Source organism: Chaetura pelagica, unplaced genomic scaffold, assembly GCF_000747805.2.
Source record: "Chaetura pelagica isolate M959 unplaced genomic scaffold, ChaPel_1.0 scaffold101, whole genome shotgun sequence".
In the NCBI taxonomy this organism is placed as follows: Eukaryota; Metazoa; Chordata; class Aves; order Apodiformes; family Apodidae; genus Chaetura; species Chaetura pelagica.
Window position 1 is genome coordinate 6,076,988 of NW_009952564.1, and position 25,421 is coordinate 6,102,408.

Consider the following 25,421-nt stretch of genomic DNA (forward strand, 5'->3'; position numbering starts at 1 on the left):
ACCAACAATCTGTGTTCAGCCTGGAGAAAAGAAGGCTCAGAGGAGACCTTCCTGCTCTCTACAACTACCTGAGAGCAAGGGGGAGTTGGTCTCTTCTCCCAAGTAACAAGCCAGGGGACAAGATGAAATGGCCACAAATTGTTACACGGGAGGTTTAGACTGGATATTGGGAACAATGTTTTCACCCAGAGGGTTGTCAGGCACTGGAACCAGCAGACAAGTAGATGTGGAGCTGAGGGATTTACTGGCCTTGGCAGTGCTGGGGTAAAGCTGGACTTGATCTTAAGGGTCTTTTCCATCCAACCCAATCCTGTGCTTCTGTGTTCCAAGGCGGGAGGGGGGAGGGGAAGCACAGCCAGCACAAAGAAGCCCAAATGCAGCAGACTAGGATTTCTCCTCTTCTTCAGAAATCAGACAACCTGCTTGGCCAAACTAAACTCCACACAGATCAGCTGGTGTTGCAGAGCTCCTGAGCAAATCCAAACCACCTTTCCAAACTACCTTTCAGGTAGTTGTAGAGAGTGATGAGGTCTCCCCTCAGCCTGTTTTATTTTTGTCATCCTGTGTGTCATGGGTCTATCCAAACAGGGTTTTTATATATCCAGTGGGAGCTTCCAAAGAGCAGCTTTATCTGACCTTGTGTAACATGAGGTGGACAAAGGTTAGAGATCCAGGTCTGCTCAGGCCTTTTTTTTTTTCTTCTTTTTTTTTTTTTTTTTTTCTCCTCAATCAAGCAAACACCAGTGAATAGCAAACATCTGAGTAGAAGTCCAGACTGAGCAGCTGGTGGGTAAATTGGACAGTTATATACTGTGTTTTTGAACCAGGGTAGAGAGTAGAAAAATGTAGGACCACTTGGAGAACTTAGTCAGAAACATGAATCTCCATTTTAGATTATTAGGCTGCACTCTAGCCCAGGTAGGAAATGGAGAGCATTGGTGCACCAGCACTGTCTCTGCAGCTATCCAGCTGGCACAGAGCAAGTTTGGGGTGCTGCATCTGATAGCTGCTGTTGACCTTTGGATTTGTAATATTTTTCTAGTAAAATCTGTGCACACATTGTAGTCTGACCTAGTGTCTGCCCTTGGTCTCTTGTATTTGCTTTCATTATTTTTCTGTTTCTTTTCCATATAAATTATTCTGCAAGTTTTACTTGTGTTTACTTCACCTTTTAAGTGACAAGAGGCTTCTCTGAAACTTTGCTTTTCAAGCTGCTGCTATGACCTGTGTAGGAAACCAAGTGATCTGCTGTCATTGACCAAAGAAATGAACAAAATGTATGAACAGTAGAAATACACGTTTCAGAGTTGTTTTGTGGGGTTTTTTTAAATTATTTGAACATCTGAGTTTTGGTGTGTTCCCATGCACCACACAGAAGAGACACTTAGGTACTTTTGTACCTTTCTTTTGATTTGCCTTTTTTGGGTACTTTTTCCCAAACAGCTGAAGACTGGTGCCACTTCTGCTGTGCCAGCCTGTGCCTCTGTGGCTTGAGGAGTGGGCAGATCTGGAGGTGCCATTGCTGCCATCTCCGGCATTGCTGCCGAGTGCTGGGGACCAGCTGGGCTGTGGGAGCAGCTGGGGTGGCCTGAGGTTGGTCCTGGAGCTTGGACAGGCAGTGGGGCTGGAGGTCAGGATCTGCTGCTGCTTCCTCTCCAGCCCAGCTGACCGGACGTTGCGTATTCGTCTAGGGATGTTTATACAAGCTTTGCACAAGCAGAAGTCAGACTTAGCTATTTCTGAAACTAGCCCACATAAACAAGGGAAAAAAATAAATTGGTGTGATGTAAGAATATTAAATGAGATTTGGTTAACTATTGAATTTTTTATTCTTTATTTTTAGTCGGCAGTTAAACAAATCTCACTTTTTTTTTTTTTCCTATCTGAGATAAAAGCCCAGCTGCAATAGTTGCTGGAACTGAAAAGCAGTCCTTCTCTTCAGCCTGTGGGGAGGTCGGGAGTGGAACAGCATGGGCAACAGATAGTAAGGCCATCTGTTTTATTTGGTACACACTCATTTGAATAACGTGGAACTTGCTTTTCTACTGCTGTTTTTTAGGCAGTTCAATGGATTTCCTCTAGATGGTGGTAGGTACTTAAAAATTACACATGCAGTGTCTGTGTGATGTCTTCCATAGCCTAGCTGTCTGCATGGATCTGTGAACATGTGCTTGATAATGGAGTTTTATTAGATGCTGGAATTGTGCTTGGAGACATTTCAGCTTATATGACCATTGCTGAAACAAGCAATAAAAAAATTAAAGGAGCTTATTTCATAGTCCACTTTTTCACACTCAGAAGAACAATGAATTTCATTAAGTTTATTCAGCAAATAGGAAATAATACAGAAGCTCCCTGTGCCTGGTTTACATTGATGCATTACAGTTCACTAACATCTGCTAATGTGAGGGAAAACGAAATTAAAATATTTTGGAATTTTTAAGGTCGTACTGCTTTAAAATTATGTTTAGTAGAGCTTATATAAAACTCCCATACAGCTTGGAAAAAATCTCATATATATGTTTTATAAATTTATTTTGGCATTGCTTCTTTTTATAGACCCTTTAAACATACAATACCCAGTCTGTATATAAAAGTGTGACTTACCTCTTACAGGGACCCCAGCCAAGCAGACAATGTCTAGATCAAGGTATTTTTTTCCCAGCACTAGTATTTGACAGTCTGTATAGTGTTACAGAATAGCTACTTAACATCAGTTTAGTTTACTAAATGAAGAAGTTACATATAATAGGATAAAAAAACCACCCTGTGGTATATAATTAATACTGACAACTTAGTAGATTTTGAGGAACACTGAGTTTTGTGTTCCAAAACATTTCTATGGGATCTTTAATAATCCAAAGTGTCGATTACACGTACTCAATTTTTACAGCTATATGTGTTATGCAAATAAACAATATGGATCGGGAAGAAATCTATTTCAGGATACTATTTTTGCTTATAGACCTTAACTACTGCACTGGAGTTCCTTCAGGCTCCTGCCCTCAATGTGATTTGAAATGGAGCTGCTGCATAGGTACTGGAGGGGCAAGAGGGCACTATTCTGATCAAAATGCAGGACTTTGCTAGAAACATGGGCTTGGGCTTCTGGGTGCTGCAAGGTGATAATTCACAAGTGCACACTGTTATTTTGGAAGCTGACGCATTTCCTCAGGAGCCAAATACGTGCCAGCAGATGCAGGAGCTAAGTCTGCAGCAAGTAGTCTACTTGGTTCCTCCCTGGAGGCTGGCTGTGCTCCCTGCCACTGATCTCTTCTGCTTTGGCTGCTCCATTTCTTGTGTGCATGTGTGGGGAAGGTAAGGGTGAGTCATGCCAGCCTGTTCCCTGCAACTGGTCCTCTGCCCTGCACTGAGGTGGTCTCTCTGCAGTGCTGCTCCATGCAGCTACCTCTGCTGTGAGGGGCTGCCTGTGCATCACCTGTGAAAAACAGACTTGAAATATGGGTGATTCTTCTGAATTCTGTGCTGCCAATGGTAGCCTCAGAGCCAAAAGACAGAAGTGAGGACTGAAAATGAGAAAATAGGCTGGCATGACCAGCTGGTGCACACTCCAGAGAAGTATGGAGAGAATGGAAAAAAGAGTTGGTGAGCTGTTCTCAGCGCCGGTTAAAGTCTAGATTTGAAATAAGCCCCTTGGTACCTGACAGGTGTGAAATCACTGAATGTAAGAGAGAAAATTTGGCGAGTTTCTACTGTTCCCTTCCCTGGTCGTTCCGATTCTCCCTGCTCCCTCCTCCCACACCCCATCCTTTTTGACTAGCTGCTGCTCCAGCTTGTGCTGTGGTGCTAGTTTTTTGCCTACCTGTGAGGTTTTGAAAGAGCAACAGTGGAAAGGTGCTGTTCTGTGGTAGGTGACAAGAACCTCTTATTCAGGCAATGGGAGCCCTGGCTGTGTGGACTAGCCATAATTCTCATTAGGGTTGGTCAGCAGAGGTAGTCTGCACCTTTGTTTTTAATGAAATCTGGGGTTATCCATTTGCTAATGGCACTCATCTAGAAAAGCTTCCTGCTTGCCACAGCTGATTAACCAAGTCTTGCCTTGATGTCTAGATGCAGCGTCACTTCTACAGGTTTGTAGAATTCATATACGTGACATGCAGCAGATGAACAAATCTGGTGATAGCTGACATGGTTGCTGCTAAAGTGGGAGGTGTTTATCTCTGCTATTTTGGAATATTTTTCTTTACAGTATGCTAGGGATGTCTCTTAATGTCAGTGTTAATCAATAACAGAGGAGGGTTATTATTCTCTTGTCCCACCCTTCTCCTTCAAATTTGAAGCCATCCGTAGGTGTCGTGTTGCTTTGTCAAAGCCAGGAGTGGTCAAACTGCTCAGGCAGAAAGTGCACAAGACCTGCGTACCCCTTTTTATACTCGGTAAAAAATCCTCTGAAAACATGTTTTAGTGTCTTAGAAAGGACATTTTATGGGGAAATGTACTGCAAAGTTTCATTCAACACGTCTCCCTACTGCCAGATCTAATTTTAAAGCAGTTTCCTTATTTTGACATACCTTTTTTCCCCTCTGATGTGTTCAGCATCACAAATAACTTGTGTGATACTTTTTGCAAAATTATTGAGAAGATTTTCTTGTGCACTTTTCATTGCAAGGGTGCTTTCCTAGCTTGCTTCTTGACTCAGAAGCCTATACTAGAAACAGTTAAATGCAGGTGTGCTGGAACTGGAATGAGTTGGCCAAGATGAAACGATGAGAATAGAACGTATAAAATAACCACAGAGCTTCCTGTCCATAAGCCTCTCGGCACATGTCAAAATAGAAGTGAGAGGTATCGGTATTTCTGTAATGTGTCTGAAAGTTCATCAGGATTTTTTTTTAAGACTGGCAGAGGTTTTCCTGCGATTTTTAGTTGCTTCTGAGACTTGGGAGGAAAAAAAATATCTTTTTTGCTTTTCTGACTGCTCGGCGAAGGGTGGGTTTGCAGCAACAGCCTCTTACCTGAGCGCTCAGCCTAGGGTGAGCAGCAGCTGTGCTTTGAAATTTGCCATTTCCTATTATTATTGAAGGAGTGGAGGCTTAGCATGGGGTAACCTGATATACCCTGTTGTTGCAGGGAAGGATGGGACATGATGCTGTGTCTCCCATCTATAACCATCACGAAAAGGCCAGGCCCCGTGACGTCACGACAGGGAGAGCTGGGTAATTACTGGTAACCCAACCAGCACTTGCTCGGCGCTTTAGGAACTGGGTTGTGCGCCCAAAAGACTTAGTAAGAGGGAGAATAGCGGCGTTGGAGGGGTAAGGGAAAAGGCTTAGGGTCTGGCAGTGGTTTCCTGGAGGGAACAAGGCTTTGGGGAGTTATAATTATGTCAGTCATTTGGGGCTGAAGGATGACTACAGAATCTGCTGGACTCATTTTGTGAAAAATACAAGCTGGCAATTGTGGCCTGGCAGCTGCTCTGAGCTCTGTTGTTTCAACAGCTCTTCTCTGCCAGTGCTGTTACAGGAGGCTTCAGAGGAAACCTGCATTGAGAACCTGGGAATAAGCTACCAGAAGGCAAAATTTCTGGCTCGCTGAGCTCTCTCGGTTGTGTCATGTTTGGAAATGGATGGGTTCAGGTGGGGTCTCCAGCTCAGAAGCTGAGCTCTTAACTGTGGGTGATGCGGGGTGATGTGAACATGTAGTGCGTACAACCAGGTAGTCTCTTGGTAGCTGAATAAAAAGGTGGGTGCTTATAAGTTGGTGTTACATTTTCATAAAACTCCGGTGGCTTGCTGCAGGGAAAGGGCAGGCAGTGTATTGCCCTAACTGCTTTGCTTGATCCTTGTTATCACTTGCTGTTGGGCACAGGGAGTGTTAGGTCTGTCAGAAATAGCTGGTTTGCAAATCCTGTTTGTAAACATAATGCTGGGTAGAGCTTGGAATGTGAATACTCTGCAGTGGCTCCTGGGGAAGGAGACTGAGGATTTTGGTTCACGGGATTTCTTTTTAAATACTGGTAAAAATAAGAAAGGTTTCCTAGAAATAAAAAATTAGATCATTAGCACACCTATTCATGGCAAGCACAGAACTCTCACAGTGGTCTTTTTTCCAGCAGAATTTTCAATAGGCTTATGGTAAGCAGTTTTTTATTTACATTCTTTTACTTCTTTAGCAAAATAAACATGAAATTACATAGAAGCATCACCTCTTAGAAATGAAAAGGTAAAAAAATGTCATCTGAAAGAGAAGCCACAGGAAGCTATGCATATAAAACCCCACAGATACAGCTTTCTGATACTCTAGTAAAGTATCATAGAGATCTAAAAATTATCTAGAAATTAGGAATTAAATTATTCTAGCAACTTGGAACATGTCAGGTTAAAATGGCACAGCTGTTAAGATTCTGAAGTTTGAAATGTTAATATGAATCCACAGGGAACTTGAGTTAGCTGGTAAAGAATTATTTCCCCTGCTTCTGTTCATTTGCCATTTGGTGTATTTTAGTGTGATACCTCGTTTTTCTGCTAATGCTCCTAAAACTGCGCGTTTCAAAATGTGGGCCGATTCTCTCCCAAAAAAAGGGAATCAGAGTTAACAAAAGAGAAAATCCAAAAAAGTCAGGAAAGAATGAGTTCATGGAAAATCTGTGTGATATTTTGCAACTTGGTAGGAGTATAGTATAAGTGTAAAATGGAACAATTAGTGATTAATACAGTGAGCTCTCTAGACATGTACATACAAATAGGGTATGGTTACAACAACCTAAATAATATTAAGATTTTCTGCATTGGAAAGATAACTAATGGTTAGGACATCTTATTTAAGCAGCTGTTAATTTCTGTGAAATGTACTTTGATTTTTTTTAAGTTCTTCTTCTATGTTAACTGATTCTTCATCTTGCACTGATACTAAGTTTTGTGTATCTGTGTATTATCTCTAAGTGCTAGAGACATACATTTAAGTGGAGGACTTTAATCCTTCACCCTAAAAAAACAAAAAAAGACCAAAACCAGAAAACTTTTTTTTACTTCATCTTTACTTTTAGCTCACATGTGATGCTTAGTGCTATCATCTTTTTTTAAACTAGGAGCGACAGCGTCTGGAGACAATCCTCAGTCTGTGCGCGGAATACTCCAAATCTGACAGCAACCCCGCAGCAGCCACAACAGTTGCTGATGTTCAAAAAATTAACAAAGAACTTGAAAAACTTCAGCTCTCCGATGAGGATTCAGTGTTCGAAGATTCCCAGATGAATCTGGAAACAAGATTCAGAAGCCACTTGAAATCATCTGCAAGTGATTCAGATTTCTCGGAGCTGGGCAGCCACAGTCGCAGCACAGCGGCTTTCCTCTCCTCCAGAGGGTTGAGAGCTGATGAGCACTTCAGTGAAAGCTCGAAGCCTCCACCTTTCCCTGCTCCCAGCTTCCTGAAGGATGCCACTGAATCCTCCTACTTAAGCATCACGCCAAAGGTAACATGCTGGAGGAGGAAAGTACAGTCCAGGTTCTGCTGTTTAAAACCCTCCTCTAGGAGTTGGCTGCCCTGGCAGGGGCCACAGTGAGGATGGCTTAGGTGTGGGAATTAATCTCAGAGCTCATACAGCTTAGCAGCCAGCAAGTGATTATTTCATTTTATGTGGAAGCTGTTGGTAGTGTAAAATTTTTTTCAGAGGTATGTGCAATTCAAGAAGAGTTTTAAGATTTTCTGAGGGAGAAGGATTTGCATGAACAAATATAGCTACTTAAATAAGGAAGTTTTCAGGAACCCTTCTTAGCACTGTGCTGAGATGTAGGAGGAAAGGAAGCTCTGGTGTCTCCTCCCAGCCTGAGGCACCTGTCTTCTGTAAAAGGAGGATATTTCTCCTGGGCAAACTAGAACAGTTGCATGGGAGGTGAAGAGGACTTGCCTGAGTCAAATTTACTCTCCTGTTTCCTTGCCTGGAGTTGGACCTGAGTCACAGCTTCTCACAGGCTCCAGCTTTCTGCTGCTCTAACTCTTTATCTCCTGCCTTTAATAAGATGCAGCTTCTTTCCTCTGTACTTCACGATTCTGTTTGGTCATGTTGGGTGAGTGTCCAGGCTCTGGTGTGTCAGGCCTGCAGCACAGCAAATCCTCATAGCAGGTATTGTGTTAAATAACTGTATTCAAGAGTTAGAATCAGGTGCATAATAAGACCAAGCAAAGCCATAAAAGCAGGTTTCTGTTGAACAAACTCCTACCTTCAGAATACTTTGTGTCTCTGCTTTTTACTGTTATGTACACGCCGTATGAGCTTCCACACAGTTATATGCCTAACATGAATTGTATTTAACCTTTGCTTAACTTCAGTTTTTATAGTCAATAGAAGTGTGTGTGTGTGTAGAAGAAGAGAGAGGTGTGGTAGAAAAACATTTTATCTTATGAAGGGCTATCTCTGGAAATCTGTCTGCTGAGTCTTTTGGTGTGAAATGATGTTGAACATAAATGTGCTTTTATGGCTTGACTTGACCTTTCCTTGTTGAAAGGATAATAAGGCATTTCACTTAAAAGTTACTGTTGTCCTATCTTTTTTTCACATTTGTTGCTTGCTTTGTGCAAATTGGGGATCCTATTTTAAATCCTTATTAGGAAGCTGAAATCGAAGACGTTATGTCAGCATTATCCAAACAGGATACCATTCAAAAAGAGGCTTTCCTGTTAGGATTACTAATGCTAGTCAAGAAATACCGTTCATTCATTCATTGTAAAGGGTGTTCTGCTAAGCCTGGAGAAACGCAGTAACAAGCAACTGTGTTAATCAAACACAGCTCATTGTTTTAAAATATCGACGTCAGATTTGTTCGGGATAATATGGCTCTTCTCAGAATAGCCTTTCAGTAGCTGTGCTGAGCCTCTTTTGAAAAAGCCTGTGTGGTCCAGTGGTTAACACTAAGCCCTGCATGCAGCCCACTTCTAATTCTGCTTGGGGACAATGAGCAAGCAGCTCTACCAGAGTAATTGGATCACAAGCTTTTGGGGTCAGATGAACATGAAGAATATGTTTGAAACTCAATACTCTTTGATCTAGCCTTTGCTGGTTACAAGATCACAGGTATTTTCTTAATAATGTTGCTTAATTCTTGGCACAGTTATCTAGTAATGGCAATGAAAAGAGCAACAGTAAGGGTACTGCTTCCTCAGTGCTAACTGAAACACAGCCAACTTCTGTCCCTATTTTTTAGAAGCTGCCCATCTTAATGGCTGATTACAAAAATGTCTTATCTTAACCCTCCTGGCTTTTATTATATGAGCAGCTGAAATTTACATTAAAAGCATCTTCATTTATCTGTGTTATTTTTATAAAGGAGAAACTGGATTTTTACAACCTGAAGAGCACAGCATGTGAAGTATTCTCAAAAGTTATTTTTTAATAATTCCTGTAGCATGAATAGTATTTACTGTTAAGTATAGTATTTACTTCCAATGCCTGGAAGTAAAGTATCATGTTTGTACAGCTTCTAAATATAGAAGTAGCAGCATAGTAGATACAAAACCAGCACTACAGTACTTGATTAAAATGAACACATTATGAAATGGGGAAGGAAAAACAGTGTAACTTTTTTAAATAAACCTCTTATAATGTGTAACTGCAGGTACCAGAATGCACAAGTGATGAGCAAAGGGGGCAGGAGCTTGGTCGGCTAGAGGAGGAGCGCATAGTAATACTAAATAACTTGGAAGAGCTTGAGCAGAAGATCAAAGATTTAAATGACCAGATGGATGAATCCTCAAGAGAGGTATGAAATATGTTTTGGTTTAAAATGTCTTGCTTGTTAGGTATGTCTACATAGCATAAGTCTGATGAGTTCAGCAAGTACATAGGAACTCATACATGTGTGTAGCCTTCATAATCTGTGTTTTTTCACCAGAATTAGGCACAGAATCATAGACATGGCAGTCTCTGACTATAAAGGTTATTTTTTTCCATCAGGGATGTGATGCTTGTATTAGCCTTTTCCAGCTGCAACCATTATACTCTTAAGTGGAATTAGAATTAACTTGTTTGTTGAATGGCCACTCAATTGATCTAAATTCCTTGTGTCACTTGGGAGCTTTATGGTGGTGTCTCCTGTGACCACTTAAAGAGAGAGGAAGTGAGACAACTTCCTTTCAAACCTCCTTGGCTTTAGGGTAGCAGGGGTATGTTGGCACCCTCTTGACTTTTGGAATCTCACAGTTGCAGACTAAGCTGGCCAGGCATTTGGGTTGTGCTTGCTCCAATTACCAGCAACAGGAAAGAAACAGCTGTTACAGAAAGGTTTCCTACAGAGCTTGGGCACAGAGAGTAGGTACAGTATCATAACAAGAGGAAGCACAGAGAGGAGGTTGAAAAGAAAAAGTTCTGGAAAAAAAGAATCTTCAAACTAAAGTTGGTTTGGACTTTATTTTGCAGTACTTGGCATTGCAGTTACTTTTTCTCAGATTTGTGATCTCTTTTTTTAGTTTCTTTTGTGGCAGTAAAATGTACTTTTTTTTTTCCCTCCTCTTCTTTTTGAAATGGTTCTTTCTTGTGAATAATCACCAATGCACTCCCTTTCCCCCAGAAAATAATATGTATCAAGGATTCTTCTTAATCTGGACTGCTTCTGAAAAATGTTTTATGTTCCTAGTTGGATATGGAATGTGCCCTTTTGGATGGGGAACAGAAATCTGAAACAACAGAGCTGCTGAAAGAGAAGGAAATATTGGATCATCTAAACAGAAAAATAGCTGAGCTGGAGAGAAATGTTATTGGTGAAAAGACAAAGGTAATTGAGTTATCTTAGCTAGCTGTGTGATCTGTTGCCCTTAATCTTCAAAATACATTTATATGATTAACATATTGATGGAGGTTATTTCGTGAAGTACTGTCTATAAATAAATGTACTTGATATATATGGAAGAAAATAATAATTGTCTCACCATCATTTCCCTGTAAGAATCTTGTTTCCCAATGTAGGCTTGACAAGCAAAATACATTATGCTTAAGAAAAAATACCTGACCTACTGTGAGGATATTTTTAAGTAATAAATCCATGTAGGGTTTGGACATGAGTTATCTGTTGTTTAAAAGAACAATATTAATTGAGCTGTTCCATTACCTTCCATTGTAGGTTATGTATTTTAAATTAAAAAATAAAATCCTTTCTTAAAAAAGGAACAGAATGAAAGAAGGCTGTGGTTTTAGAGATGGATTCATCTGCTATTATACAGAATTATATATAAGACATCTGTCAAGTATGTAATTTCAAAGCAATTATGTTGATTTATTTTGTTTTCTGACTGACAATTTTACTATTGTAGAACATTCTTTCTTTAATTATGTCCAAGGAATTAACTGTTTCTTCCATATAGTCTGTTACTTAATTGCTCTCAAATATGCAGAAAATATATATAAGCTTCTGTTTACAAAATAGGATAGTACTGTAACAAAATTTTCAGAACAGAAATGGAAAGGGCCTGCAAGATAAAGCTGTCCCCCTCCAGCCATGGAGAGCTGGTTCCCTCTAGCAGGCTCTGCGCTGGCCTCTCCAGGTGGGCAGTTCCCATCTCCACTGGGGATGTGCCACAGCCAAGAATATCCCAAGGTCAGGAAGTTTTTCCAGGGCTTTCAGCCAGTAATGTTTCCTTTCTAAATTTCATCCTCTGCCTCATAGTTTAAACCTGTCACTTGTGGAAATGCTCTAGATACTCTCTTGCCCTCTCTTTTTAAGCTTTCCAGAAATACCTGGAAGTCATCTGCATTATTTGCTTTTGCTTAGACAAGCAGCACATCTTTCACAGTTCCTGTTTAATTCATGCCTTACAGCTTGCATTGTTTATACTGAGCTTTTTGTCTTCAATTCCTATATATTCTGAGACAAGCCTGAATGCTCTGTGGCTGTTCTCATTGAACCTCTGTCTCTGGAGGAGAACATTGCTCCCACCTCTGCACAGTGAAGTCACAGTGTACATTCAGTTTAAGCTTGAACTTTTGTGAACTTCCCTGCCTGTACTTTTCCTTGTTCGTGTCTACCTTTCAGTGATCCTTCAGCTTTCTGTGCCTGGGGTCACATTTTAAGTTGTCCATAGACCATGTTTCCTACCTGCTTTTCAGTATAAATGAGAGATTAAAGTTGGCAAGAGCAGAGAGAGGTGCAAGCAGATATCCTCCAAACCATGCTGATAGAGTTTTTGGTTGGTAGGTAGTGACAAATAGTAAATCCAGAAATTCAAGAGATCTTTTGCCTTTTATAGTTGTTCTCTAGTAGCCTCAAAATTCAATGAGACTAATGAAAATGATTATAAAACATGTAGATTGTTTACATTTTCTTGCAATCATATGATGAAACATTAGTGTGTAGCAGTCAGAAAATTGAAATGCCAGGTTTAGCTTAAATTTTCAGTTTAACTGAAACTTGGAGAGCAGCCTAGAAAAAGCACTTTTGATACTTAAAAGGCAAGTTCAGTAAAAAAAATTGCTTTCAGTATGAAGGATGCCATCTAGTCAGATCAGTTACAATTATTTACTTGAGAGCCACAAGGATGATTAAGGGACTGAAACACCTGTCTTATGAGGAAAAGCTGAGAGACCTGGGGCTGTTTAGTCTAGAGAAGAGGAAACTGAGAGGGGATCTTATTGATGTATATAAATATCTGAAGGGTGGGTGTCAAGAAGGAGGAGCTGATCTGTTTTTTGGTCCTGCCCTGTAATAGGACAAGGGGTAATGGATGCAAACTAGAGCACAGGAAAAACTTCTTTACTGTAGGGGTTACAGAGCACTGGAACAGGCTGCCCAGAGAGATTGTGGAGTCTCCTTCTCTGGAGACTTTCAGTACCCATCTAGATGCCTTTCTGTGTGACCTGCCCTAGAGTCTGTGGTGGTCTTGCTCTGGCAGGGGGGGTGGACTCAGTGATCTCCAGAGGTCCCTTCCAACCCCTAACATTCTGTGATTCTGTGATTTTGTGTTCCTATGTCTTTTTTAAAACAAACAAACAAAAACATCCAGCTGTGAGTGTGGGCTCTAGACTTAAAGCCATGTCTCAGTTAATACTAAAATTATCCTTGTAGGAACAAACTCTAAAGAGAGCCCACAGCTTTTGTTCTGGAAGATATCTGAAAGCATTGCATAACAGTGAAAGTTTAAAGAAGAAATGGGAGACAAGTTTTTGCAAATGGGCAAACTATAAACTGACAGCTAAAGTGTTCTGGAGAAAGTAATGTCAGCCAGCAGAACAGTATCACTGATCATGTCAACAAATAAAAGTTCTGGCAGACGTGAAACAACAGCATTTTTTTAAAGCTTGATTTGTGTGTCTGCATATTGAAGATTACAGCCCTGCAGGTCTGGTGCAGGACAGGTAATATCTTGGCTCTGTAGTAGTGCAGGATCAACCCCTGCTCAGAATAGATGTGCTCAGGTGGAGGCAGTAAGTGGTCCTTTTGCTGAAATAATTTGAAACGTAGTACCTCCTCAACAGAATGAAGGCTCCGGGTTTGGCCACTAGTTGCCACCCTGCTGGGGTGGTGGCAGGCAGGTCCCATTACTCAGGCAGTGGTTACATTTCTGTCAGGGTAGGGGAGTGATATCTGAATTCACCAAATGGCATCGTCTTGCTGCAGAGTTAATTTCACTGACGGAGCGATGGTGGGGCATCAGTGCCACACATGATGGCACTTGTCTCTGGAGCAACTCGAGTGTCTCCCGGAATTTGCCGCTGATCTCGGCACCTGTTTGACAGGAAACCCCTGGCCGGTTGTGTTTCATCCTTACCCATGCACCTGTTTAAAAAACTTGTGAAATTCTTAAAAAGACAGATCATAAACTACAACATAAATATTGGGCCACGTTATGTTCTTGAAATAGACTGTAGATGGAAGCTTTTCTGTTACTTTCTACCTGATTTTTTAATATTTTTTTTTTAATGCCCTGTCCATAATTCATTTAGATGAAGACACAAGGTTTTGCCAACTTTTGCACAGTTTCAAATCCACAGTTTCTAGCCCTCGTGAGAGAAGAGAATTTACTGGAAAACACATTTGAAGGCATAAAGCGGGGGAGTCGTGAGGTCAGTTTGGAGTCGTGAGGTCAGTTTGGGGCTGTGCCAATGTGTTCTCTGCTCTGATGCAGTGTCCCAACACCTTGCTTGTAAATCAGGAACTGATTTTGCAGGCAGGCTTGCACATTATGTGGTACACATGTGGTACACTGCATTCTGATCTTGTTCAAGTCCTGTGCTCAGCCCTGCCTGAACACATGGCAGGACCAATGGTGAGGAAGAGCAAATGAGTTGGAGGGGAAGATAATGCTGTGGTGAGTTGAAAGCTTTTCCCTTGCTTTTGTGAGGATGCCACCACATCCATTGTAAAGAATGAAGCAATTAGTGTTAATTTACTTAGGTTTTGGCTGTAAGAGCTAGGAGCCATAACTGTTTTGAAAAAATGATGACAGAGCCTGTCGGCAGCGTTGGAGGACTCTGGCTGTGGTGCATCTCTGCCAGGTACAAGTACTGGCAGGACTTGGTTGTTCTGACGGGGATAGCAACTTCCAGCATTGTTTGGCATGACATGTGCTTTCAGCTATGCTGGAAATTGTGCTAGTGTATGGAGGAAGGTCTGACTTTGCTTCTTGAGTACAGCTTACAATTTATTTATTTTTTTAACTACCATGCACTACATACTTGGTTTAATCCACAGTAGAAATTACCAACTAAATGTTTGAATAGCATTTAAGCTATTAATTGCAAGTTCCAGTGATACAGGGACAGCCCTGATAAGTCACTAGTAGCACAATTTGATAGAGAGCTTGAAGCTCTCCAGAAAAGAGCTTTGCTACAGATACTGACAAAATTACTTTGAGTGCAGCCTGCTCTGGAGAGAGCTGAGCTGGGCAGTACCCAGAAACAAGCAGGCAAGTGAGACAGACTCCCTTTTCCCTGCCATCCGGGCCCAGCTCCCTGTAATTACTGCAGCAGCCTTTCATGTTACTGCACTGCAGGTGTACATTAATGATGGTATTGTTTCAAATGAAATTGGCACCTTCAAGGTCCACAGTACTATTTACAATTATGACTTCGTCCTGATGACCCTTCACTCACAAGACTTAGTTCAGGTTTGAAGTTTATCTAGAAGGTAGCTGAAGATAATTGGATTTGCTTAATTGGATGTTATCCAGATTTGCAAAGTACTTTTTTGTGTGTGTGTGCAGTGCTTCCTTGGTCTCTGTAGGTTTAAAACATGGAGTCTAGGGTATGTGGAGATGATTTGCCATGCCTGATGTTGCCAAGTTAAAGCATGAGGTTGAAAGTAACATCATGGTTGAGGAAAAAAGAACAGATCAGCGAGTATGAATGAAGAGGAATAACTGAAAATGAGTAATGAATTCAACATTGTGGGAGGTAATCATAGCTAAATGGGAGTTTTGGCTGAGAGTTTCAAAACAATTATTTATGCGGAAGTTTAGACTTGATTTTAAGAGAGGGAGGTTATTCCTTTTCTTCTGGAGGACCTTTGCTTTATATCATGGTGGAAATACGTACTCTGGGACTCTTATCAGCGTGGGTTTCCTGTCCTGCTTCGAGAACAGAAATCAGGAGGAACTGGCAGCAAATATCTCATCTTTTTTGGAATATATTTTATTTTGTCTGCATGCTTTTGTGTAAATACTTTTCAGTCATAAGCAGAATATCCTAGAAATGCCAAAATGTTTGAAGCTCATCCTTTTTGCTGAATTAGTACTGCAAAGACTTAAAAGAACTGAGTCAAGGAAAGCATAGCTGCTTGAGGAGCCACTAGCAATCGAAGTTAAGTATGCTGGTGGTCTCTCCTCAATCCTTTCTCTTCTGGATTCAAAATTCCTGCTAATCCGTATCCTACTGTATGCTGATAAATCTGACAAACTTATGCCTTATAGCATAGCCTTTTAAATCTTTCCTGGTCAAAGTCCAATTCAGCAAGATGTAAGCAAGTGTTTTAAATAGATTAGTTATCATGTCTATAACATTATTAACCTCCTTCAGACATGACACACAAGACTTAAGTATTTTGAGGAATACTTGCATCCACTGGATATAACCACATAAGAAAATACTGTCGAGAGAACAGTAGTGAGGAAAAAGATGATTTTGAAGACTCAAGGAGAAAAATCTGAATTCACAAGCTTTCTTTTAAAAGTCATGAGGAAATAGCAGAATGGATTATACCACTAGGGGAAATCCTGTTATTGTCACCTAGATGTTGAATGCTATATGGAATTTAAATTTTCTCAATTGAAATTTTCCTATTCTAGTTTGGATGATTGTTTCCTCTTCTTCTACATTCAGGAAGTCACAGTACTGTAGAATCAGGAGTTTTCTTTTGCCTCCCCATCTGTTCACTAGGACAACACATTGCAATGGTCAGAGATGAGCTTAGAAATGTAAAAAAAATAAAGTTGTCTTAGAAGCAAGTTAATGTGTGCAACTATTGTGATATTTTTTTTTCTTGCAGCAGAGGGATTGCTTACTCTGATTTAAAAGGCTTTATAACAATTAGCCTTTTACATGCATGTGAAACAATACCATTTAGAACTGTCATACAGATGCCATCACTGACACGTGATGGCATACAGTAAAAAAACTGTTGTGAAATACCTTCTTCTGTCATGTTATGCTCCTTTTCATATGCCTGGCATACTTTCCCCTTTATCCCTTTAATGACTTATTTCATTAGGTCCACAGGGATTTAGTGACAAATAACTAATCATGACAATTTTTAAGTCCCTACCCTGAAAGACATCAAGGAATGCAGTAAAGAGCAGTCCAAGAAATACAGAAGAAGAGCATGTACCATTTGTGCACCGGAGGATCTGGTTCATTTCAGTAGTATTTTTTTAAAATCAGAGTTGTATGCAGTCTGATTTGTGTCAGCCATAGCACTGGAAATGCTTTCAATTTGCAAGGGTGCTGGAGGAGTTGGTAGACTTCAGGATTAACACTTCCCCAAATGTACCATTTGCCCCTTTCAGCGAGCAACAAGTAAAGAGCAGATAACATTTTCTAGCCTGCTTTCTATTAGGGACTAGACTATTTTCTTACAAATTCATGGCAAGGGTTTGCCAGTTTGGTGAGTGAGCTACTGACTGCTCTTCCACTCATTCTCCAAAACACTGAATGGACCAACCCTGAAGAACCACACCACTTTCAAACAGAATGCAATAATTTATGTAGTCTGATCTTTCTCCTCTGCTTCTAGCTTTTGCAGTAAACTATTTTGAAGAAGGGGAGAAAAGTTCTTTTGTAGTGCAAAATTATACATTTTGACTAGAGGTGAAAGCATGAAGATGAGATAGAGAAGCTTTTTAGAATAAAGAACTGCATGTGCTTCTCATTTCTCAAAAACCTGTGAGAGCTGTGAGGCATCAGATGATGCCATACTAAGAGAGACATGGCTGAAGCTTGCTGTGGGTAATGAGATGTTGGTACCTCATGATGGTTTTTAGGTGAGTTGGACTGAGAAAGATCCTGGAGTACCTCAGACCAGAACATTTAAAGTGTAAAAAACTGTTGGATGGGAAGGCATTCAGTATTTATTTTTTCTTTGTTTATGGCTTGTAGGTTTCTTGGCAGTTTTAGTTTCTCTCTGAAAATAACAGGTCTGTTGGGTTTTTTTTGTTTTGGTTGGTTTGGGTTGTTTGGTTTTTTTAAGGGGTGATTGGAAGGTTGTAGAGTGAGTCTAATTCACCTAGCCATACAATCCATTTCACAGTCACCTGGTAAAGATAATAGGTTTCTTGCTTTTTTTTTTTCCTATTTTTATCTGGATTTTTGAGAAACTTTCTCTGTTTCATCCACATGTACTCTTGACTCATTTCTACAAATTCTACCAGTTTGTGCAAGAAGGTTGGCAAGAAGATACATGGACATGCAGACAAATTCTGTTTTGCAACTTTAGCATGCCTGCAGTAGCAGGATGTGGTGAATTGAAACAAACTGAAAAGTGGAACTCTGCAGAAGGGGTGTGGGGACCTCCTACGGTTTTAGGTAGCAGTATTGATCAGCCATAGGGCATCCTTAACTGCAGGATTCAACACTGAAGCAATCAGTCTTTCTCTTTCTTTGTTCCCATTCTTCCAGGGGCTGTGAATGTCCTTATACTATGCTTTTATTTCCTCTGTGTCCTCATCAGCTATGAGATGTGTCAGATATATATTCTTTTTTCTCTCTCTCTTTGCCTTAAAATAAATTCTGCCAGGTCTGATGGTTGATTCCTTTTTCAACATGTGTTGATGGATTATGGTCTGTGTTCATACCGTGAGTGCTTTGCTGACATCCTATGACTGTGCTCTTGGGGGATGGTGTCACACATCATTTATTTCTGCTGCTATCCTGCGCAATATTCTTATATCCTCCCAAATTGATCCAGACTGTGCCCCAGCACTATCTAAACCAAGTCAGTCCAGCTCTCCTGCCCTGACTGACCCCAGGTTCATTTAACATGTATCTAGAGGCAGGACCATAGGGCAAGCTGGACAGTGGGCTCAGACCAGCTGTTGTGCTTTACTGAGCTGTACTACTTTTCTCTGGAAACAGGATGTTAAGCTTTCAGACAGACTGCAGTTAATGTGACTTCAGAGTCAAAGCTGAGGCTGGGAAGCTGTTGTCTGCTGAGAAATGTTTAACAAGTACAAGCTCATGCAGTTAAATGAGGATGAGCAGCTGGAGCACATGGCTTCTGCTCACAGCTCTGCTGCTGGCTGCTCTGCAGCAAACAGCTTGTGGAGCCAGCTACAGCATCTTGCTCTTAGCTTGCAAAGTTACTAATCTTTTCCCTTCTCAAGGAACTTGCCTTGATTATGGAAGAGACTGTATGAAAAAACCTGATTATTCATTTATTTATCAAATTACCTTTTTGATGAATTCAACAGACTTCACCAATGCACAGCCAGAGATACCAGCAAACTTAACTCCACAGCTGCAAAACATCTAATGCCTGTCATTGCTGAAAGCAGTATTTCCTGTTAAGACTGCACATTTTGAAGGGAGCCAGTTTGCTGGGATGTTAGCACTTCCTATGCTATAAATAGACCAGATACATATCACTTTCAGTCTCAAAGGAATACATTTCTAATTTATTGAGGGAAGTGACAGTATCTCTGACAGGATTCTCAGGGAGTTTTATACTTGCTGATGGTGTCTCCTCATGCTCGAGATTTGACTTGTTCATTAATGAATGAGTGTGCTTGTTGCTGTGCATAGACATTTCAAGAGCTATTAATAGCTTCAGAGACACGATGCAGCTAAGGTCAGAGAAGTGCTCGCTGCTTTAGGTTGCTGGCTGGGCAGAAAAGAAAAGCCAGAAACAATGTGGCAGGCCATAGGCTGAATGTTACATGGGCAGCAAGGTTTTTGAGGAGGGGAGCTATCAATTTATTCATAGCTCTCATTCTCTGTTGGAAGTAAGTATGATTCATCAGATGGGGTTCCTTGGGGACAGATGTCTAGAGGTGACCTCTCAAGAGTTGTATGCTTCTCTCTCATTGTGCAGCTTGCACGTGCTATATCCTCCTTATTTCTGAGCCCTGCTGCTGTTGTTTTTAGACAGAAGGTAGTACAGGAAGTCCAGGTAACAGAATATGCTGGCTTAGTTGCTCAATTTTACAAGCAAAAAAAAAAAGAAAATAATATTTTATTTTCAGTGTTTTGTTCATCTGATTGTATGAGCCAAGAAGCTGCACATGTAAATTAAAATAACAGAGCTGGGAATTTGGTTGACATCGGACTTGAATGAGACTGCTTCCTGTTTTTGGCTTTAAATACTGGGAAAATTAAATCCTGATCCCACTCAGATTTAGAGATAAAACCTTAAAGAAAGTAGGCAGCAAATACGTATCGGTTATTGTGCCTCCACTGTGCCTGAGGGTTTGAGAACCTTGCTGGGAACTGCAAAGAGAAGGTTTTAGGGAAAGACCATCCCATAGTTTGAAATGGCAAGTACTGTATCCTAAAAGTAGTACCTTCTCCATGATATGCCCTGTAACAGTGCTGCAGAGTGTCTGATCGTGTAGCACCTGTTGAGCCATGCATTTGATTTTAAAATTAAATTATAATTGTGACCAGAAAGAGGACAAATGAGTGCATGCTGTGACAGAATTGAACTGTTCTTAGTGCATCCAAAAGCAGCAGATGAAATTTTGAGGCTAATACTGTTAATTTTTTAGTATTACGGAGAGTTAGACACCATCTGAGAGGAGAGACATAATGACAGAACAGGTAGAAACAAGGAACTATACCAGTGTGACTCTAGAAGGTAGCAGAGAGCTGGACCTCAGAGTCTCACTTGATTATTTATGCCTGGCACATCAGGCATGTTGGTTTTTTCCAGTTATTAATTGCTCAGTTGAAGAAAATGCTATGTTGGCCAGTACAGATGCAAGTGAAAGGCATTGAAAAAGTTCTCTGCACTCTCATTTATTAGTTCCCAAACTTTGGTGTGTAGACAAATAATAGTCTACAAGGTAGCTTTAAGTGGAGCATTACTACACAGTAAAACATGTAGTATTTTATTACAAAGATTTAAAACTTAAAGGCTTTTGAGGGTGAGCAGCAGTATATCAGGTACTGCTATTCAAGTGGAGTGAGAGGTAAGCTGAACTAGTTTAAGACCAGGGAGGTCAAGCAGTCCTCTTTCACCCTCCAGAACAGGTTACAGTTCCTGTATACTGAAGCAAATTGGTGAATCACTTGGTCATTCTGCTGCAATAGGATTTCTTGGCCCAGAGTTAGTTCTTTATCAAGCTCTGTCTCATTCTGGTTTATCACTGCTTGCTAAATTATACTTATCTGTAGAGAGGCACATAGGCATGTAATTCATTCTTCTGGGAAGATGCATTTTCCTTTCACTCCCAGACTACAGTAATTTTCCATCCATTTTGCCTTTAAAAAGCTACCCTCCTTCATCAGTTACCTCACTAACATGGCTACCATCGCTTCATTTATTTATTTTTTTTTTGTTAGCTGAGACAAGTAATAATGCTGGGCTTTAACAGCATAATCCAGGCATGGGTACAAAACAAAGTGATGGGTGAGAGAATTAATCTCCGCACTAGAACGATTAATGTTTTATTTTGATCATTTTGCATCCCGCCATTGGATTTCAACTAACACGAGGTTTCTGCCTCTGACCTTCGTGCTTCAACTGTTGGTTAAGTTTTTGCCACACACTGTCATAATCACTAACAACTGCTTGGGTTTGAAGGTAATTGTCTTTATTTTCTGGTTCATGCTTCAGGAAAAATTAAAACTTGATGCTGAGAGGGAAAAACTAGAGAGGCTTCAGGAGCTTTACTCCGAGCAGAAGACGCAGCTTGATAATTGTCCTGAGTCCATGAGGGAACAATTACAGCAACAGCTGAAGAGGGTCAGTAGCAAGTTCCAAGATTGCACTAACTTTTTTTTTTCTTTTGCTGTTGATTTTTCTTTCTTTCTTTCTCTTTTTTTTTTTTTCCTTAGTGAAGTGTAACATATTCTGTTTGAAGTATTCAGTGTCTGAAAATACTTGAAACTTGTTATTAGTTATGAGAGTTATGTGTGGGGGTTTTTTGAGTGGAATGCTTGTAATAGTTAATGTGCACAGTGGCAAATACGTAAGAGCGCAAATAATTTTGTGTTTAATGTTTTTAAAGCTGTGGGCTACTTGCCTGTAATAAGCACCTGCTTATTAGGCCTGCTGAGTGCTGTGGAAGCTGTTGGGGTGTTTAGATGGATGGTAGAGCATCACCTGTGTGAACAAAAGACAGGAAGTGGTCAGTGGGATCAGCCATTTTAGCAGCACTTCCCAGCTGCTGTTGTCTGATCCTGTTGTGTACTCCTTCTTTGCAATGCTGTAACTGGCTGTCTCAGTGAAGCCATGGATGATAACTTCTTTTTTTTTGGTATGTAACTTAGCTGTTAGCCTGTACTCTGCTTTTGTAATAATTTTTATTATTATTATTATTTGTTCCTTCCAAGTTGGCTTTTTAACTGTTTTGGATTTGAAAGTGGGACAAAACTCAAGATGTGGGGGTACAGTTAAATATCCATTTAGTCCTATTGCATAGTATTCCAGGCCACTTGTTGGGAAAGTGAGCTGTGGCTTCTGTGATGGAAGCAGTTGAAGTTACCACTGAATTAGTGCACAGCTGCTCTCAAAAGGTTGTCAAGTGTGAGAGCATTTATAAAATTACTGTATCACACCCAAACCAGAGAAAATTTCTTCTTCCCCCAAAATAAGGCCAGTGCAGGATTAAATACCTGAATTTGCAGCAGGTGATCTTTTGCTAATTTACTGCCAATGTGGAAGGTGTGAAGGTGATGAATTCCCTTATTGCTTCACCTCTGGGACTTCAGTAACTCATTATTTGTGCCCAGGGGAGCAGGCACACACCCAGCTGGGTGTGGGGGGGTCCGCAGTTTGGGCTGGGGTTGTCAGTGGACAGCTGGCAAACCCTGTACACTTCCCATCGTCCATCATGAATAGACACTCTCCTTACTGGGCAGGGAGGATGCTGCCATTGGAGACTGGTGAAATCTGAGGGCTTATGGAAGGCACTGAGGGAAAGCATTGATTTTCCCAATGGCTTATTTAATTACCTTGCTTCACCCTTCACTGTTAGTATGAAAGCACCAAAGCTCATTTGTCCTTATGTGCCTGGGTTTATAGAAGTACACGTAAGTGGAGAATGAAAAGAGATGCCTGGATTCCTGCAGAGATCTGAAAAGGCACTGTCCATTGCTTGGGAATAGTTTACCCTACAGATAAAATTCTCCTAAATTTTACAGATGATGTAGACCTGAGGAGGTCCCCCAACATCCTGAAGTCAGGGCCAGCTTTTCTCTCATTGGGCTTTCTCCAGTGCCATTAATGAAGTAATAGAGATGCAGGACAAATGTATGGTTTGGAAATCCAATATGGAAACATTGTGTCTGTTGTTTAAGATATTATAAGTTACAATATTTTTATGTCTATTTTTTTTAATAAAAGGGAGGGAGTACACTTGCTACTTAGTTCGAGAGTCAGTTACCTACAGCAAGAGCTATTATCCTCTCATAAATCCTATGCTGATGAGTGGGACATTTGTGAAGATGCTTGAAGCTGTAGGAGCGACTCCAGAGGAGGTCCATGAAGATGATCAGAGGGCTGGAGCACCTCTGCTCTGAAGACAGGCTGAGAGAGCTGGGGCTGTTCAGCCTGGTGAAGAGAAGGCTCCAGGGAGACCTCTTAGCAACCTTCCCATTCCTGAAGGGGCCTGCAGGAAAGCTGGGGAGGAACTTTTTACAAGGGCATGTAGAAATAGGGCAAGGGGTAATGGCTTTAAACTGCAAGAGGGGAGATTTAGTTTAGATATTAGAAAAAAATTCTTTAATGTGGGGGCAGTTAGACACTGGCACGTGTAGCCCAGTGAAGTTGTGGAAGCCCCACCCCTGGAAGTGTTGAAGGGCAGGTTGGTTGGAGCTTTGAGCAACCTGGTCTAGTGGGAGGTGTCCCTGCCCATGCAGGGGGATTGGAACTAGATGGTCTTTAAGACCCCTTCCAGCCCAAACCATTCTATGATTCTGTGAAGGTTACAGTGAGGACTTCATGGGTACATCTCAGAGACAAACCTCATGCCCCTGCTGCTGTGCCCTGCTCCCGCAGCCTGCCTGGCATCTCATTCCCGCTGGTCCTGCCTGGCTGGTGATCTTGCTGCAGAGTGCTTGCAATCACTGGTAGAGTTAAGCTACTGCCACTTACCCCTAAGAGGGTTTTTAATTTGGAAATGGACTTGGTTTCACATTCGCTATGTTTATTTTTCCCCAGCGGACACAGTGGTACAGGATGTGGTAACATTTTTGTTCCGTAGCACATCTCACAAAGAATATAGTGTTTTGTGAGCTCAGCTGGCACTTGCCTTTCTGGCTTTCTGGCTTTCTGCCTTTTCTGTGTTCTGTTCTTCTGTGACAGTAGCAATTAATAGGATATGAAATAGGCTGATTTTTTTTACTTCCATGGCTCAGGCAAAGCCCTTCTGTTTGCTTTGAATGCTGAAGGTGGCTGACTGGTTTGAATGAAGCATTTCTGTATTGTAGGTAACTACTTTCTTGTTATTTTTAGTCCACACTTTTGTTTTATGATCTCTTCACTAGATATTGGTATTTTTATAGTAACCTACATAGTAACTTAGATTCTTCAGTTTCTGTATCCTGTGTCTTTCCCTGGTACACCAGAAGCTGGTTTTGAATGCCTTTATAGAGACTTAACTGCTTATCTCAGCCTTAGGTCAAAATAAGAAATGGAATAAACTTACATTTCTCTAAAATGATAAATTGCTTACAAGATGTAGGTTTTCTTGTGTAACAAATTATGTACAACATGCATATTTTAGAGAACCCTAGCATTTAATAATACTATGATTATTAAAAACACCATTTTCTTCACATCTCTGAAACTTGTAAGTAGGAATTTGTGTTATGAATACACAGATGTTACAGCAGAAGGCACGTGTCATCTAATTTCTTGGGTCTTTTCTGCAGCATTCAACTTCTTTTTCCTGACAAAACCTGGCAGGGGAATGCATAAAAGTGGGCTGACACCTTTTCTGAAGTAACATTCTTAATTAAGAGTCCTTAATGGTGTTTTTGCACAGGAAGCAATTGTCAGCTCAAATTCAGTGGTCCACGACCAGCCTCAGGCTGATGTCACACAGCTCCACGTATCTTTTGTCTTATCTGGCTGCATGTCTGTTAATTAAAAACACAGACACAGAATTACACAGAATCATCATGGTTGGAAAGGACCTCTAAGATCACCAAGTCCAACTGGCAACACAAAAAAACCCCACATACACTCCACCAAAAAATGCCCAGAATAAGCCCCACAACCTGAGCCACTAAAGCTTGCCCTGAAATGCCACATCTACGTATTTCTTGAATACCTCCAAGGATGGTGACTCTCTGTCACATCCCTGACACTCTTTCAGTATAGAAATTTTTCTTAAATATCTGATCTAAACATCCCCTGCTGCAACTTGAGGCCATTTCCTCTAGTCCTATAGTTATTTACTTGGGAGAAGAGGCAACACCCACCTCGCTACAGCCTCTTTGCAGGTAGTTGTAGGGAGCAAGAAGGTCTCCCCTCAGCCTCCTCTTCTCCAAACTAAACATCCCCATTTCCCTCAGCCACTCTTCATATGACTTGTTCTCTAGACCCTTCACTGGCTTGGTAGCTGGTAGCTCTACATTACTGATGCTTGGGCTAAGCCTGAAGAAACTGACTGCAGTTCAGACTACTTTGTTTGAGTGTGTATTCCCATAATTAGTTTATTCAATGAGCAGTTCTCCAGTGTTACTGGGATGATACTTTCTGTCCTCTTTGGTTGGTAAGCAGATGCTCTCCCAGTTTGGCATGTGGCAGCCTCACCAAATGGGTTCAGGCTTTGGTGGTGTCACAAGTAGGCTACAGAAGGGCCATCTGCCAAGCCAGGGTGTG

General features: G+C 41.0%; 1 protein-coding gene across 1 annotated transcript in view; it reads left to right on the top strand.

Moving 5' to 3' along the window:
• PHLDB2 (pleckstrin homology-like domain, family B, member 2) overlaps nucleotides 1–25,421 on the top strand; it is a 61,533-nt gene that overhangs the window by 8,569 nt on the left and 27,543 nt on the right. Inside the window, 4 exon segments of the mRNA XM_009993365.1 lie at nucleotides 7,049–7,432; nucleotides 9,573–9,716; nucleotides 10,590–10,727; nucleotides 21,207–21,335. Coding sequence (XP_009991667.1) covers nucleotides 7,049–7,432; nucleotides 9,573–9,716; nucleotides 10,590–10,727; nucleotides 21,207–21,335 — 795 coding nt within the window.